General features: G+C 43.4%; 1 protein-coding gene across 1 annotated transcript in view; it reads right to left on the bottom strand.

Moving 5' to 3' along the window:
* The window catches only part of LOC115798423 (NLR family CARD domain-containing protein 3-like), a 64729-nt gene that overhangs the window by 43111 nt on the left and 4825 nt on the right, over positions 1-16793 (bottom strand). Inside the window, exons 3-5 of the mRNA XM_030755276.1 lie at positions 9683-9730; positions 9425-9598; positions 7051-7129 (exon numbers count right to left, since the gene is read on the bottom strand). Coding sequence (XP_030611136.1) covers positions 7051-7129; positions 9425-9598; positions 9683-9730 — 301 coding nt within the window. The remainder of the gene's footprint in view (positions 1-7050; positions 7130-9424; positions 9599-9682; positions 9731-16793) is intronic.

Below are 16793 nucleotides of genomic sequence, written 5' to 3'. Positions count from 1 at the left end.
AGTACCCTGAACGCCTGCGGCCAGTTGCTTTTGCAAGCAGAAAGCTGAGTACAGCTGAGAGAAATTATCCCATACACCAACTGGAATTCTTGTCTCTCAAGTGGGCCGTAGTCGACAAGTTCCACGACTATTTGTATGGGGTGAGATTCACAGTACGTACCGATAACAACCCGCTTACGTACGTGTTGTCAACAGCCAGGCTTAACGCGGTAGGGCATCGCTGGCTAGCTGCCCTGTCGACGTATGAGTTTGACATCCAGTATCGTCCAGGTCGACACAATGTCGACGCCGACCTGTTGTCACGGAACACCCCAGATGTGGATGACAACGGTTGGGTGACTATACCGCAGTCTGGTGTCAAGACTATTTGTCAACAAGTCTGTGTACCAGCAGCTGCTCATTCGACACCTGTATATGTCGCGCAGCTAGGGGCATCTGCACAGTGTGTTCCTGACCTGTATGCATATCCAATGCATATGAACTTGAAGTCGCTTGAGCTCATGTCAAAGCAGAGTCTCAAGAAAGCTCAAGAAGGAGATGAAGCCATTGGACCAGCAATCCAAGCTGTCAAGCATGGACAGTGGCCTGATGAAGTGTCAAAGAATCTAGAATTATTGAGATTGAAAAGAGAAATAGGGAAGCTTTCCATGAAAGATGGATTGTTGTACCGTTACAGTAAGAAACCATCTGGAGAAATGGTCAGTCAGCTTGTCCTTCCAAGGGAGTTTCGACCGAGAGTCATGCGAGCTATGCATGATGATCTGGGACACCTTGGGCAGGAGAGAACTATTGACCTTCTCCGTAGCCGATTCTTTTGGCCAAAGATGTCAATGGACGTGGAAGAGTATATCAGGAACTGTGGAGAGTGTGTTGCTCATAAGACCCCTCCACAGAAAGCTGCTCCATTGCACCAGATTGTCAGCCATGGGCCGATGGATCTAGTGTGCATGGACTTCCTTTCCATGGAGCCTGACTCCAAGGGCATAGCTAATGTCTTGGTAGTCACAGATCATTTTACAAGGTATGCTCAGGCTTTCCCAACTAAAAGCCAGAAAGCCCAAGTAGTGGCTAAGACCCTGATGGATAAATATTTTGTTCATTATGGGCTGCCATCAAGGATCCATTCCGATCAAGGGAGGGATTTTGAGAGCAGATTGATCCAGGAACTACTGCATCTGATGGGGATACGCAAGTCACGGACTACTCCCTATCACCCGCAAGGAGACCCGCAGCCTGAAAGGTTTAACAGAACGTTGATCTCCATGCTTAGCACGCTGGGTCGTGAGAAGAAACATAGCTGGAGCCAGCATGTTCCCTACTTGGTCCATGCGTACAATAGCACAAAGTGTGACGCTACAGGGTACTCACCCTACCATCTAATGTTTGGTAGGGAGGCAAGACTTCCTGTTGATCTGTGTTTTAGAACATCCCCAGATGGCATAGAGGATGCATGCCACACCCGATATGTCACTAAGCTGAAAGAAGATCTGAAACAAGCCTACAAGTTAGCCTCGGAGGCTTCAGACAAAAGGCACCAGAGAAACAAACGGTTGTATGACCAGCGAGTTACCTTTCAGTCCCTCGAGATTGGTGACAGAGTTCTGCTCCAAAATTTGGGTCTAAGAGGAAAGCATAAGCTGGAAAGTAAGTGGAATACTGAACCTTATGTTGTCACTGGAAAGCTACCGAACCTACCTGTGTTCAAGATCAAACGGGAGGATGGAAAGCCAGGGACAAAGACTATCCATAGGGACCACCTTCTACCTATTGGACAGTTTGTGAGAATGCCACTCACCAAACAGATTGAGGATCCACCTGCCAGGCCCAGGACCAGAGCATTCACTCAAAAGAAAAACCAAAGAGACCAAAGTCCAGAGACTCAAGAGTTACAGGAGTTCTCTGACTCGTCTTCTGATGTGGAGTATTTTGTCACTCACCGGGCTATGCCAAAAGACCTTGCCCGTAGAGTGTTGAATACTGCCAGGTCAGTAGGCATAGATGATGAAGCTGTACCAGAAAATGATCATGAATCTGAACCAGATCATGACGCTGACTCAGAGTATGATAACAACATGAGAATTGAACCTATTGATGGAAGAGACTCAGATATAGACAATGATGATCACAACTCTGAACCCGAACCTGAGGATGAAAGGAGTAAAGGATGTGAAAGAGGAAAAGCTCCAGAACAGGTCAGTGAGAATGGATTGGAGTCTGGAGAAGAATCTGTAGTTGAGGTCCGGGAAGAGAGACTGAGAACCAGAGCTGAACCCAGACCAAAAAGAACCATTAAGCCTACCCTTAGACTCACCTATGATTAGCCTGGTAGATCCAGTGACAAGCCCTTGACCATAGTCCACAGGGGAATTGTTATTAAAATAGGAACACCCTAGAGGTACTAGGTGTTGTGCTCTTATGACTCCTTAGTTTGGTGTCTGGTGAGGACACACAGACATTTCAAAAGGGGGAGGGTGTAACCCTGTTAAAATCTGTTCCTGTAATATATGTTGAAATAAATAAGTTCATAGTTCGTAAATGGGATTTGTTAAAATTCATTAAACAGCAAATGAGGTTTGACGTTAAAAATTGTTTAAGAAAGGAAAAGACAAAAGTTGTATATTTTATTTCTGTAACCTTTTGTAAAGGAAGTAATCACATCTCAGGTCAATGGACAGGAAATGGGGGAACGTGAGAGATACGTGGGAAAAAGAGCGAGAGAAAAGGGAGAGAGAGACGAGCGAAGGAGATGCAGGAGTAGACTGTGGACTGTTAAGCCAGCTTTTATCATCGTTCAGTGAAAGTGCTCGACAAGGACTCTTTTCCAAAACCTGAATGGTGGTGAGGTTGTTGAGTTTGAGTGGAAAACTCAACTGAAGACTGACGTTAGCCGAGTGAGCTGCTAATCCAGTGGCTAGTGCTTTCGCCTGTGCCATGCTAAGAAGCTAGCAACCCACGAACTCAATTAGCAGAGCCTGCGTGAAGCTGTGAGCGGACGACGAGGACAGAGAGCCGACGGAGCCGGTCAGCGCTGTGTGTGAGGACTGTGCCTGCATCGTCTGCTGCGTGTTTCCCCTCTTCTTCCAGGCGAATCGCCTCTTCTCATCTTATTCTCCGGCCGTCCTTGACTGTGTGAGTGGTTAACTCCATCAGCAAAAGGTACCGCTTTTTATTTTGCCCTTGAGGTGAAACGGCCATTTGTTTAAGGCTACAGCGTTCCCGAGCAGCGTTCAGGCCTGCAACGATTGGACCTGAGTATCATTTTATTTTGTTTTATTGCCGGCTGTAGGTTAATTATTGGGGCCCATAAGAGATATTTAAGTTTGATGTTTTATTTAATGTTGAATGCATTTATTGGTTCAAAAGAAACTGAACAGAATATGTAAATAATTCCTTCTATTTTACTAAGTAAATTTTCTATATATTTTTCAATTAATGGGTGTGTTTATTGACTGTTCTGGTATTATAAGTGTATTAGTCAATGCGGGTTTAAAGGGACATTTATTTAAATTTGTTAGAGAAACCCCAGGTTCTGTAAATACTTAAAAGAACTCAGGTTAGCCACCTCTCATTATAGCTGTACGCACTAGAGAGGCGCTACAAAAAGATATACTTAAATATCTGCAGAAATGTGAGGGGTGTACTCACTTTTGTGATACACTGTATTTCCGATATTGTTGCAATTACTTATTGTTTGTTAGCTGATCAGGAGCACTCCATTGAATTCCTTTCACAAAGTTTTACAACTTTCTCCAGAGTGAACACCCAGCATTTTGACAGCTTGGGTAAACAGCTGAGAGCCTACACTCACCACAGCTGAATGGTAGACAGAGTTGTTTTCCACCAGTGGCCACCGTAGCTAGGGGTATGCACTTGAATTGAGATTGGTAAGAAAAATTAACTCAGTTAACTGTAATGTTCAGTCTACTGACATCTAACTGTGATATTTAACACACTAACTTCACTTGACTTGTCTGACCCTTTAAACCAAGTCAGATGATTTTTTAAGTTATTATGATTCAATACATGGAAATCATGAATATGTGAAAAAAATGTGATCAGAATCTAATCCTTTAAAGGGTATGTGTAATATTTTGTATTTTATAAATTTTAAATGTGTGTAAAGTGAAGAGTTTATATCTTTTTTTTAAAAAGATGAGAGGTGGAAATCTTCTCTGGATGCTTTTCTGCATGTTTTCAATCAAATTAAGATAAACACTGAAAAAAAACTTTCAATCCTCATATGGAGAAATTGTCCAAAAATTGTAACTGGTCATTTTCAAAACCCTGACCTCAGTGTCTCCAAGTTAAAGTGTGGACTTTCCAGACCAGAACACAACATTTTTACTCCAGAGTCATTCAGTTCGTTGTTACTCAGGTCCAACTCTCTCAGATTAGAGGACTCAGACCTGACAACAGAAGACAGAGCTTCACAGCTCCTCTCTGAGAGGTTGCAGACACTCAACCTGATAAGACAAATACAATAATAATGTTATTTGTTTTTCTTTTCTGTTAAAAGACACAAGGATAAAGCTTTAGGATAACTTACAGAGCTTTTTTAGAAGTTTTAACCACTGGCAGCAGCCTCAGCAGAGCCTCCTCTGAAGCAGAGTATTTCCTCAGGTCAAACACATCCAGATCTTCTTCTGATGACAGTAAGATGAAGACCAGAGCTGACCACTGAGCAGGAGACAGTTTATCTGTGGAGAGATTTCCTGAACTCAGGGACTGTTGGATCTCCTCCACTAGAGAACGATCATTCAGTTCATTCAGACAGTGGAACAGGTTGATGCTTTTCTCTGCAGACAGATTCTCATTGAGCTTCTTCTTGATGTGCTGGACTGTTTCCTGATTGGTCTGTGAGCTACTTCTTGTCTGTGTCAGCAGACCTCGTAGGAGAGTCTGATTGGTCTGCAGTGAAAGACCCAGGAGGAAGCGAAGGAACAAGTCCAGGTGTCCATTTGGACTCTGTAAGGCCTTGTTCACAGCACTCTGGTAGAGGTGTTGCTCTGTCTGGGAGGTTGATTGTTGTTCTTCCAGCAGATTGACTCCAGAGTTGATGAAGGTCAGATGGACATGAAGAGCAGCCAGAAACTCCTGAACACTCAGATGGATGAAGCAGAACACCTTGTCCTGGTACAGCCCTCTCTCCTCTATAAAGATCTGTGTGAACACTCCTGAGTACACTGAGGCTGCTCTGATATCGATGCCACACTCTGTCAGGTCTGATTCATAGAAGATCAGGTTTCCTTTCTGCAGCTGATCAAAAGCCAGTTTTCCCAGAGACTCAATCATATTCCTGCTCTCTGGACTCCAGTGTGGATCTGTCTCAGCTCCTCCATCATACTTGACCTTCTTCACTTTGGCCTGAACCACCAGGAAGTAGATGTACATCTCAGTCAGAGTCTTGGGCAGCTCTCCTCCCTCTCTGGTTTTCAGCACATCCTCCAGAACTGTAGCAGTGATCCAGCAGAAGACTGGGATGTGGCACATGATGTGGAGGCTTCGTGATGTCTTGATGTGGGAGATGATCCTTCTGGCCTGCTTCCTATCACTGAACCTCTTCCTGAAGTACTCCTCCTTCTGTGGGTCAGTGAACCCTCTGACCTCTGTCACCATGTCAACACACTGAGAAGGGATCTGATTGGCTGCTGCAGGTCGTGTGGTTATCCAGAGGTGAGCAGAGGGAAGCAGGTTCCCCCTGATGAGGTTTGTCAGCAGCACATCCACTGAGGTGGACTCTGTAACATCAGCCAGGATCTCAGTGCTGTGGAAGTCCAGAGGAAGTCGACACTCATCCAGACCATCAAAGATGAACACAACCTGGAAGTCTTCAAAGCTGCAGATTCCTGCTTCTTTGGTTTCAGTAAAGAAGTGATGAACAAGTTCCACCAAGCTGAACTTTTTCTCTTTCAGCACATTCAGCTCTCTGAAAGTAAATGGAAACATGAACTGGATGTCCTGGTTGGCTTTGTCTTCAGCCCAGTCCAGAGTGAACTTCTGTGTTAAGACTGTTTTCCCAATGCCAGCCACTCCCTTTGTCAGCACTGTTCTGATTGGTTCATCTCTTCCAGGTGAACCTTTAAAGATGTCTTCTTGTCTGATTGTTGTTTCTGGTCTGTCTGGTTTCCTGGATGCTGTTTCAATCTGTCTGACCTCATGTTCATCATTGACCTCTGCAGCCCCTCCCTCTGTGATGTAGAGCTCTGTGTAGATCTGATTCAGAAGGGTTGGCTTTCCTGCTTTAGCGATCCCCTCAAACACACACTGGAACTTCTTCTTCAGGGTAGATTTAAGTTTGCGCTCACATGTGAGAGGAAATTCTTAAAGAAAACAAAATAAATATTCTTAACTTTGAACATACTGAAACTACTTCTTTAAAGCAGATTTTTTTTTATGTTGGTATGATGGAAAATTCTCAAACAACACACAAAATAAATTTAAACATATTCTACTTTCATAGACAGTCATCAGTTCAGTAAAAGTCATGTCATTCTACCACTGTGGTGGCGGGGTGTATTTTTTTATTTATTTATTTTTTTTAATTGTAATCTGAGCTTGGGGGGTGCTGGCATGTCTATTTGCATGTCTCCCCTATTTTACAGTGTGTGTGTGTTTTGGGGTTTCTGCAGGGTCGCTAAAACCACCATGTTAAACCTTTTTAGAAATCCTCTTACTGCTCTGCAGACGGTCAGCCAGCTCCTCCTGCTTCATTCTCCTCAGGAAGTGCAGTGTGATCTTCATAAACGCCTTTCTGCTTCTCTTGTTCTCTTCATCCTCAACCTTCAACACCTCCTCATACTCCTGACTCTCTAAGAATTCTGGGTAATCTGGACTCAGAACCTTCTGGATCTTCTTCAGTTCATTCTTCACAAAAGTGATGATATTTTCCTCCAGCAGCTGGAAGAGATTACATGAATGAGTGAATCAGACTAAAATAGCAGAACCACACATCAGAACCATGAACACAATAACAATCCACTGGTGTACAAAGTGCAGCATGGAGATGACTGAAAGAACAGATGTAACAGTAGTTGTTGTACATGTACAAACCATAAATATGGAGTCCAGCTGTGTTTGATGCTGCTGGGCAGACTGACCACTGGGAACCTCTGAGCTCTCCTGATCCACTCTGTGAAGGAATCATCAAGAATTAGCATCACATTATGTGTCTGCTAATTTATTTATGCTTCTCTGTTCAGAGACAAACACAGCAAGTATACTTTGTTTATACAACATTTTTCCAAACAGCAGCTCCAAAGTGCTTCACACTTAAAAGAAAAAAAAAATACAATGAACACAAATATAATTTAACACAGGGCTGTCAAACATCTAGCCGGACAGTGAGGATGTGACAGTTCCACAGTGGAGGAAGTAAAATGACACGAGTCTGTGTCTGTTTGTTTGTTTTTGCTCTGAGCTGTAAATGCAGTCACATCAACAGTAAACTCTGGATGTGCTTCATTCTGCTCTCAGGTTTTCTTCTTAGCTCTTCGCCCAGAGGAAAATCCTCTCAGGGCATTTCTATCTATCCACAGGTTTCTCTAAGAGCATACGTAGGCTGCCATGACAGGCTGCCACTTCCGCTGTTCGGTTTTATACTTCCGGGTACCCAAAGTCAGAGCCAGAGTTAATGACAAAATTCGGTTACTTTGTGCTGTAACAGGCAGCTTTATTAGTTGGAACATGAGCTCGGATTCAACTTGTGCTGTTGTCGGTTGTCACTACATCAGTCTGTACATTTTTTCAAATTATTTTATTCTGTAAATTTGTTCTTTTTCCCCCAAATTATACTACCCAGTTGCACATCCTATTACTGTATTTTTTCCTTATGTTTTAAGTTTTCCTTTAATGTACAGCCTCTTATTTTTTTACGTTATTTTATTTATAGTGTGACACTACAGCATACAGCCTACACAAAGCTTAAACAATGCCTGCCTTCATGTAAACACGTAGCAGTTAGCAAGATGACAGCTGTGTGTCTCCCCGATCACAGCCTTCAGCCAGTCCAGTGTTTCTGTTTCTGTGATTTGAACATTCTGATATCCAGATCAGTGATATACCTTCCACAGAATAGCTGCCGCATCACTACATGATTTCTCTAATCAGTGATACAGGAACAGCTGACTGTCTCCACCACTCCACTTTCCCTTAGCATGACCCATGCTAAGCGCTTAGCTTGGCCGATGCTCTGGCTCGGCTCTACAGCTGCTTTAAGGAAAACAACGTTGCCTTGTTTGTTAAGCATTACTTTATTGACTTTATTGCTTTGAAGGTAATCTGGTGCTCTTATAATAACGCGATTGCCTCGCCATCAACACCTTCGGAAAAAACAAGGTAACTGATAATGTCGATGTAGCTCACTTCAGGCCATAATTTTATGTCATTTACACAAGTGACAGGTGAGGCACTGTTACCTCGCTGCTTTTTAAAACATCCTTGCAATGTCTCCATCTCTGATGTGGTAACATTTAGGCAGGTAAAAGAAACTGCAGTGTCAAAATGTGTAAATGAAAGGCAAGTGTGTAAGCCCGCAACTGTAAACAACAGCGCAAACGGATGTAAAATACTGGCTCGCTATGAATTATGGGTAATGGCGCGAGGTCAGGAATACTGTGGAAAGCAGCAAAACTAAAGGGTGGTTCAGGTTCACCTGATCCAGCCCTAATTATAAGCTTGACCAAAAAGAAAAGTTTTAAGCCTAATCTTAAAAATAGAGAGTGTTCTTCACTACACAAACACCTCCTACAACATCCATTCTTTACACTCTGACTGCTGTGTTTGTGCAACAAACTCCAACACACACCGCTTCACATATGAACACAGAAATGTGTGTGAAAAAGAGCTGAGCTGACATTAAACATGATGGAGAATTTATTCAGAAACACTGAGTTAGGAACAACATTTAGACACACATTACCTCTCTGCAGGAGGAGAAACACCTGATTTAAAGTCAACATTGAAGAAATCCACATGATTATAATCAAAACAGTTTGATGAACAGCTGATCTTTGATTTCTTCATAAAGTTTTTGTTCTTTTAAATCAGTGTAGTGATCTTTAGATCAGCCACTTTTCAAGCACACAGAGCTGAGTTCAGGTTCAGCAGTTCTGTTAAACATTTCCAGACACAGATTCTGATGAAGATGTAGAATAACTTCATCATCCCAAAGAAAAATGAGTCTGCAGTCTATGAGCAGAAGAAGGAAACTTCAAACTAGTGTTGGCAGGGTAACAACAGAGCACCACCCAGAGGTAAACACAGTACTATTGATGGTAGTTTAAATGTGCATGGTGTACATTTAAAGAATCCCTCACTCAGTTCCTTAGTTTAAGAAGCAGTTTAGAGAACAGGAAACAACATCAAGCAGTTCATTTAAATCAGACATCAAACTGAGAGCAAAGAGTTCATGTTACTAACAGCTCACCTCTCTGCAGCAGAAGGTTGGTGTCCTTTAAAATCAAAGGGGCTACCTTTAGACTCATCACTCTTTAAGGACACACAGCTGGGTTCAGGTTCAGGTCCAGGTTCAGGTTCAGGTTCTGGTTCAGGTCCAGGTTCAGGTTCAGGTTCATGTTTACGTTTAGTTCCTTGTTGGTTCCTGTGAATAATGATGCAGCAGTGATGTGAGTGCTGAGCTGTGACATGGAGAAGAGTCATGGACAGTTAGAGATGGTCATCTCACCTCTGAGCTTTGGTCTGGCTCTCATGTTCCCCACACAGAGTGGTTTTAGAGGGAGGGACTCCCTCCTCTCTGTCCTCACACTGATCCATGCTGCTGAATTCACATCAGCTCACACACACTTTCTACCTTCACCTGCAGAGGAAACACACATCATTCATGTGCACATCAACTCAAATCCTCCTTTCATCATGTGTGCAGCTGAATGCAGTCAGACAGAGTGAGGCAGAGGAAGCTGGGAGCCTATCCCAGCCGTCATTTGGCACTCAATCAATAATCTATAATCATGCAGATTTGACTTAAAACAGCTGAACAGCTGAACCTTTCTGAGGTTTGTTTGGGAATACTGGGAATAATCTCGCTCTCCATCTCACTCACTTGTATTTAGTGTTTAGTCACACACTCACACTCTGCACACACTGATTTGCTGACACACACTCCTGTGTGGTTTGTTGACTTCATTCAAACACTGATCATCATCTACAGACGTCTGCTCACAGAGCTGAGACAGAGTTACAAGTTTGTTTTCACACATCAGTCTGAGCAGCCAGACAACAAACACACACACACACACACACACACACACACACACACACACACACACACACACACACACACACACACACACACACACACACACACACACACACACAGCTGTAGTTAAATCCAGTTTGACCTGAAACACAAAGATCTTCATTGATTTGATGAAACTCAAGAATCAAATCAAAGAATCAAAATTGAAACAGAATAAAAACCAAACAGAATCCAGAATCAAAAAGTCAAATCTCAGATTCTCTGATCTCATTCTGACTTTATTTGAGGAATAACGTCTCTTTACAGTAATGACAGACTGACGTCTGCAGATTAATGTGCTCTGATATCAACTGAATGAGGAAATGAGTGACAGTTTGAGGCTCAGAAGGATGGAGGAGTCAGAGAGAAACGCAGAGAGCTGAAGAATCCAAATGGTTTGGAGCTGTAATCATCTTTAAATATTGTCAGTGATTAACAGACAGATCAGAGTTTGATATGAACCCTTTTGGTGGCTCTGATCCAGTCTCTGAGTAACACGACTCCTCTGTCTGCTCATCAAGAGTCAGCATCACTTCCTGTTGGAGGCGAGCCAGCAGTTTGTCACAGTGTTTTTAATCAGAGGCCTCCATGTTGGATCTATATCTCAGCTACAACCACATTAAATAATGGTGCTCATGATCTAAAAAGGTCAAACACAACGGCTTCACCAAACCACCAACTATGAACCAAAGAAAAGTTTGATCATTAATATTCTCTGAAAAATGGACAAAAATCAATCAATTCTGCTGTTTGTAAACTTTTGAGCACAACTGTTTGATTCTTTTTAATCTTTTGTGTTTTTGTCACAAAGTTCACAATTCTTACACATTTTTTGCCTCCCAGCTGCGTTTAACACCTGAGCGCAGCTGCTGACCATCAACTAACTCTGAGCTGCTCTTTGTCTCTCTTTCTCACTCTCACACACATATAATTGGTTTCCTTCATCCAGGTTTCAGCTGTGAGTTTGTTAAAGTGAACTATGGAGCAGCAGATTTCTGTTGCTTCTGCTAGAACTAAGCTGCACACAGTGGATTTTAACCTACAGTCATATTTCAAACTTTTTGGCCGCTATCCTCCGCCATTGTTTTGTTGGAGTTTTGATGTGCAATGAATCATGGGATATGGTAGGCCACAAAGGATACACTAGACCAATCCTTCAAATTCGAGAAAAGAAGGACGCATTTGTTGACCACATTTGGAGGAGCCTTCAAATTTGGACAGCCTTCGTTGCCTCGCTGTGACATAATTGGCCTACAAATGTGGCCTTTGAAGGATGCGGCCCCTGAATTTGGACGCAGCTAATATCTCCTTTTTAATCAATAATTGTCAAGTAGGCATAGCCAATCACACAGCACCATATTATCACATGATTAGGCTAAGCCAGTGCTTCTCAATTATTTTCTGTTATGCCCCCCCAGGAAGAAGAAAACCTTTTGCACCCCCCCCCCCCACTCTCTGCCGCAACTATAAATAGTCACGGCAGAGCCTGCTCTACGCTGAGTAGGAAAAAAAACGCACACCATAGAGCGATTACTTACTACTTACATTGTTGAGTAAAGAACAGATATGATGAATTTTATGGCTCCTTGTGGTTTTGGGGTCTATAGACTGGAAATGTAAATGGTAGTTTTTAAATAACACTTTTCTTCTCTCAGAGCACTTTATTCAACACATTTGCATCCACACATTCACACATCTGAGTGCTTTTCTATTTACATTCACACTCGTCAGCAACTCAGGCTTCAATATCTTGCCTAAGGATACTTTGACATGCAGATTGGAGCAGCCAGGAATCAAACCCACAACCTTCTAATTAGTAGATGACCTGCTCTACCTCCTGGGCCACAGCCAGGAGCTCACAGAGAGATGGATGGTGTGATGATCCCGCTTTAAATCACGTGGGAGGATAAAATCCCAGATTCTCCACATTCCTTGGAAAGATCAACAAAACTATCTGAAAAGGGCTGATTTATCATTTCCATTTCCAGCCAGTAAATGTTCACTGGCTCTGTCTCAACATTGATGATAACAGCGCTCATTTTAAAGTCAGTCAGTGGGGTTAAATGAACTAGCATTTCACTGTCTTTAAACACAAACTTTGTGCTCTGACATCAACTGTATGAATGAGGAAATGCTTCAGGCTCAGCAGGAGGGGAGCAGTCAGGGAGAGAGCTGATGAAGTGAAAACTGATATGTAATCAGGAGTGCAGCTATATACTTTCTGACGTGTATGTGGACATATTTTTAGCCCCCCCCCCCCCCCAAAAAAAACCTACGCACACACACACACACAACACACCCTCTCAATAGAACATCGTAACTACAGCAAACAGTTGCAGAACAGTGATCTGTTATTTTACTACTAGTAACTTTAGCTAACCTGAGTATTTAAAAGCCTCTTGATACAAATGAAAACAGTCGCGAGCGCCTTTTGTGTTTGTGTGTGTGTGTGTGTGTGTGTGTGTGTGTGTGTGTGTGGGGGGGGGGGGCACCTAATCAGCGCCCTGCCTCTGTTATTGATCATATCATATGCACAACTGTTAAATACAGAAGATCCCGACTAGAGAAATAATTTCCCCGCATCGCTTTGGCGCCCCCCCCTCTTGTGCAGCGCCCCTATGCATTGTATATAGTGCATACCCACATTTTGCGCCTCTGTATGTACTCATCCTTAAATATTCTGGGTCATTAACACACCGATGTAACTTTTACAGATGTAACCTTTCAGTCTGATCCAGTCAGTCTGTGAGTTAAAGGACTGTCTGGGTGTGAACAGTTACTTCCTGTGTTGGAGGAGAGCCAACAGTTTGAGACGCAGTACTTTTAGTCAGAGGTCTACATGCTGAATAAAAATCTATATTCAATAATATATACATGTCCTCTCTCGACAGTCCCTCTGATGTCTCTGTGAGCCCCGCAGTGTGAACATAAAGACTCCGGAGCTCAAAGGTTTCAGCGGACTGTTGGACGGAGCTCAGGACGCAAGTAGAGTCTCAGTGAGCGGCAGAGCAGCGGCTCCTCTCCGCCTCCTCCACCCACTGATGGAGGAAAAGCTGCCTTCAGTCATCAGTGAGTGGATCCACAGTAACGACTCTGAGCTCAGCTGCTGACCATCAACTAACTCTGAGCTGATTCACGGACTCTGATCAGACACACATTAAATGGCGGATGACCGTGTAACGATCGGCCTCCTCCGTCCCTGCTCCCACTTCCAGTTGTGAGTCCGTTACCGTGAACTATGGAGCGGCAGATTTGTGCTGTTTCTAAGCTGCACACAGCTGATGGTAGCCAGGAAAAGCTCACAGACTTCATTACCTTCACACGGAGACAACAAACTGCGCCATCAGATCAGGAAAGTGAAAGTGAAACTTTGAGGAACATCCAGGGAAAAGTTTGCGGGAAAACTGGGAACAAGTCCTGAGCGCCCCCTACAGGCAGCAGGAGACAGCGCCCCCTGATATTATGGGATGGTATAAACTGCTCTTTTAGAGCCTGTCATGTCAGCGTGTTTCAGCTGTTCCTGCAGCATCTAACGGCGCGTTATTTTAGGAGCATCTTTTTATTAACAGCACAGCATGTTGGAAGGAAAAGCTCCGAGCAGAAACGGGGAAAGACGAAAATCCTCCGAACAGCTCCGAACAGTCACGGAGTTAAACGATGGATGTCCGGCTGCCCTCAGCCTGCAGCTGCTGACAGGGGAAAAGGTGTGCAGTCAGCAGGAGCTGCTTGGATTATATGAAGAAACTGTGCACATCTAAACTCTATTATAATAATAACTATATTATTGGCTCCGCCCTTCATTGATTTGTGGGCTTTATAGATGTTTTTATGGAGACCAAGAAAGAGAAGGAGAACTGCAGACAGCATTAACATTAAAGAAAGTTTCCTTTAACTCCTCACATGGAAAACTCTTCAAGTTTCACTGCATATTATTGCTGTGTCCTAGAAACATGCTGCCTCGCCTTTCCCAGCACTTCCTGAACGGCTGCATTTTCCTTCAAAAGGAATCACATGTTGATGTGTTTGCAGAGCTGCAGCTCCCTCACTGAGGAAATCCATCACTGCTGTTTGAATGAAGCTTTTTCTTCAATGATGAACTCGGCCGTGTCAGCAGAAAGGAAATCAAAGTCAGCGCACGAGGACATGAAGACGTTTGCATTGTGACTGAGGACAAAAACCTCCACAGTTTCATCTCTGCAGCTTTAAAGATAGAAAGTGAATTTAGATCAGCTGCAGGAACGTTACGGAAAACAGACGCAATCTGGAAAAATCCAGATTCCACATTGATTTCAGTCACCATCGTGTTAGGATATGATGTTATATTAAATTACAGTGAGCAGTGAGGTCACAGCCAAAAACACAGCAAAGTGTAGAAAGAGCACAAAGTGCATTTGTATGTGCTAACATGCTGACTGGTGTCTGTAGGTGATCTCATAGGCAGCGTCACTGCTGTCACAGCTGCTTCTTCCTGTTTTTGGCCCACAATATAAAGCAGATCAATAACACATATCCTGGACGGGCAGCAGGAAGACACACGCTCATCTCTGAGGACCACAATAATGTGAAAGAGCTGCAAACTGCTGCTGATGCTGTCACATTAACCCTTTATAGGACACTCACTGACACACTTAGAGTGTTATTGAGGACAATGAGACTTCATCACTTTGGCACATTTTTCAAAATGTTTCATTTTCATGGAGAAAATCAGTGAAGTCTCCAAATTTGGTTCCTTGCTGTAAGAGGTCAAAAAGTCCAAGAAGTGACAAAAACACAGAAAGATGCTGAAAGGAACGAGTATCTGAGAACATTATAAATTTATAGAGCATTAGGACATTTCTTCATGACCACAGGCTTCTTAACCTCACTGAGGTGCAGGATGGGCGTCACAGAGAAAGTGTGTGAAATCACCAACAACAGTAACTGACCCTGGAAAGGCTTAAAGAATAAACTCCGCCCCTCCTCCAACAGGTGCGCCATCTTTGAGCCTTCACAGTCAAAGTGACTGACAGCTCCAGGACTGAGTCCAAACAGCACACACACCTGAGGTGGAGCTGGAGCACTGTGACGAGCAAGTCAACACATGTGACAGAAAGTGTGCTGGATTTGATTTGTGGACATTGAAGTGATTTAACAAAGAAGCTCAACACAACAGTCCATAGAGGGGGGGCAGCAGAGAGTCTTCATGCTGATGGGCATCATCCCCGAGGCCCCAAACAGGAAGTGCTAATCAAAGTTACTGTCACATTAAATATGGGCAAAGTTTAGAGAATCAGCCCCACTCCTCCTCTGGTGTCACACAGTTACACATCCTCATCATCACAGCTGCTTTCTGCAGTGCTGTCATACATCCCTCTGTCATCTTCATCATCAGCCCCCCCTCAGTGGGTCTGCATGAGTCCTGCTGCCGTCTGACTGGTCAGACTGAGTCCAGGTCAAAGTTGCCATGAAACCTTCTTCTAACTCTGTCACAGCTCGACTCTGTGCCAAAGGAGGAGAGCACACAGTTTGGAGATGATGCTCAGTGTTTGAATGAAGCCAATAAACCATACAGTCATATATGTGTGTCATCAAATGAGTGTGTCTGCAGAGTCTGAGTGTATGAATGGGACTAAACACTAAAAACAACAAGTAGCTGAGTGGAAGAGGCCGGGGGAAGAGGGAGGGAGAGGATTTTTGAGGGCTGTGTCAGTATTCCCAAACATCCTGAGAATCCTCTCAGAGCTCCGAATCAGCCAAAAACTAAAGGTCAACTGAAAGTTTGACCTCAGTGAGGAGGTGTGCTTCAGCTTTTTGCAGCGTGTGACATCAGCACACTTTAGAAAGCTGTGATTGGCTGAACCAATCAAACTTTCTTGATGATAATGAACAGAATGGACACTGAAAACAGAGACATGTACAGTTTGACACTCTCAACATTTCACTGGTTAATATTAGCAAAGCTCTACATGGATGTGAGTACTTTGCATCACATTTGTAGCAACAATCACAATTTCAGCATCAGAGGTTTGGAGCTGAATTCTGTTTAGGAGCAGAAATGCTTTGAAGCCTAAATGTGTGTTTGTGTGTTTACACAGACCAACATCACTTTATATTAATGCTGTTTGTGTGACTTTGTGTCTTTGATTGTGTTGAGTTTTCTGAATACAGTCAGAGTTTCATTAACGTTGCTGGGAAACAACCTCCTCATTTTTTTCAGTGTTTGCGCTGCAGTTTGTTTAAACCTGCAGTTCCTCTCTGTGACCACCTGAGGGCAGTAAGTGAGCAATCAAAGACTTCCACATAGGACACATCTATGCTTCCTCAATCTAAGCTCCTCCAGAAACCTCCTCTCTCCTTCCTCACAAATGAACAACCAGAGTGGCAACAAAGCAAAAACAGCATTGAGGGGAAAACTGTCACAATCAGATCATCATCAATGCTTTGTTAAAGTAATGCAGGGCTGCAGAGGACACTAGAAAATAAAGAGGTCAGAGGCCAGTGAGGACCATACAAATGGAGGACTCAAGTGCAGACACATTAGAGACAGAGGAACCAGCTTCAG

This window comes from Archocentrus centrarchus, chromosome 2, assembly GCF_007364275.1.
Source record: "Archocentrus centrarchus isolate MPI-CPG fArcCen1 chromosome 2, fArcCen1, whole genome shotgun sequence".
Lineage (NCBI taxonomy): Eukaryota > Metazoa > Chordata > Actinopteri > Cichliformes > Cichlidae > Archocentrus > Archocentrus centrarchus.
The sequence above is the reverse complement of the archived record's forward strand: the minus strand, read 5'-3'. Positions and strand labels throughout refer to the sequence as shown.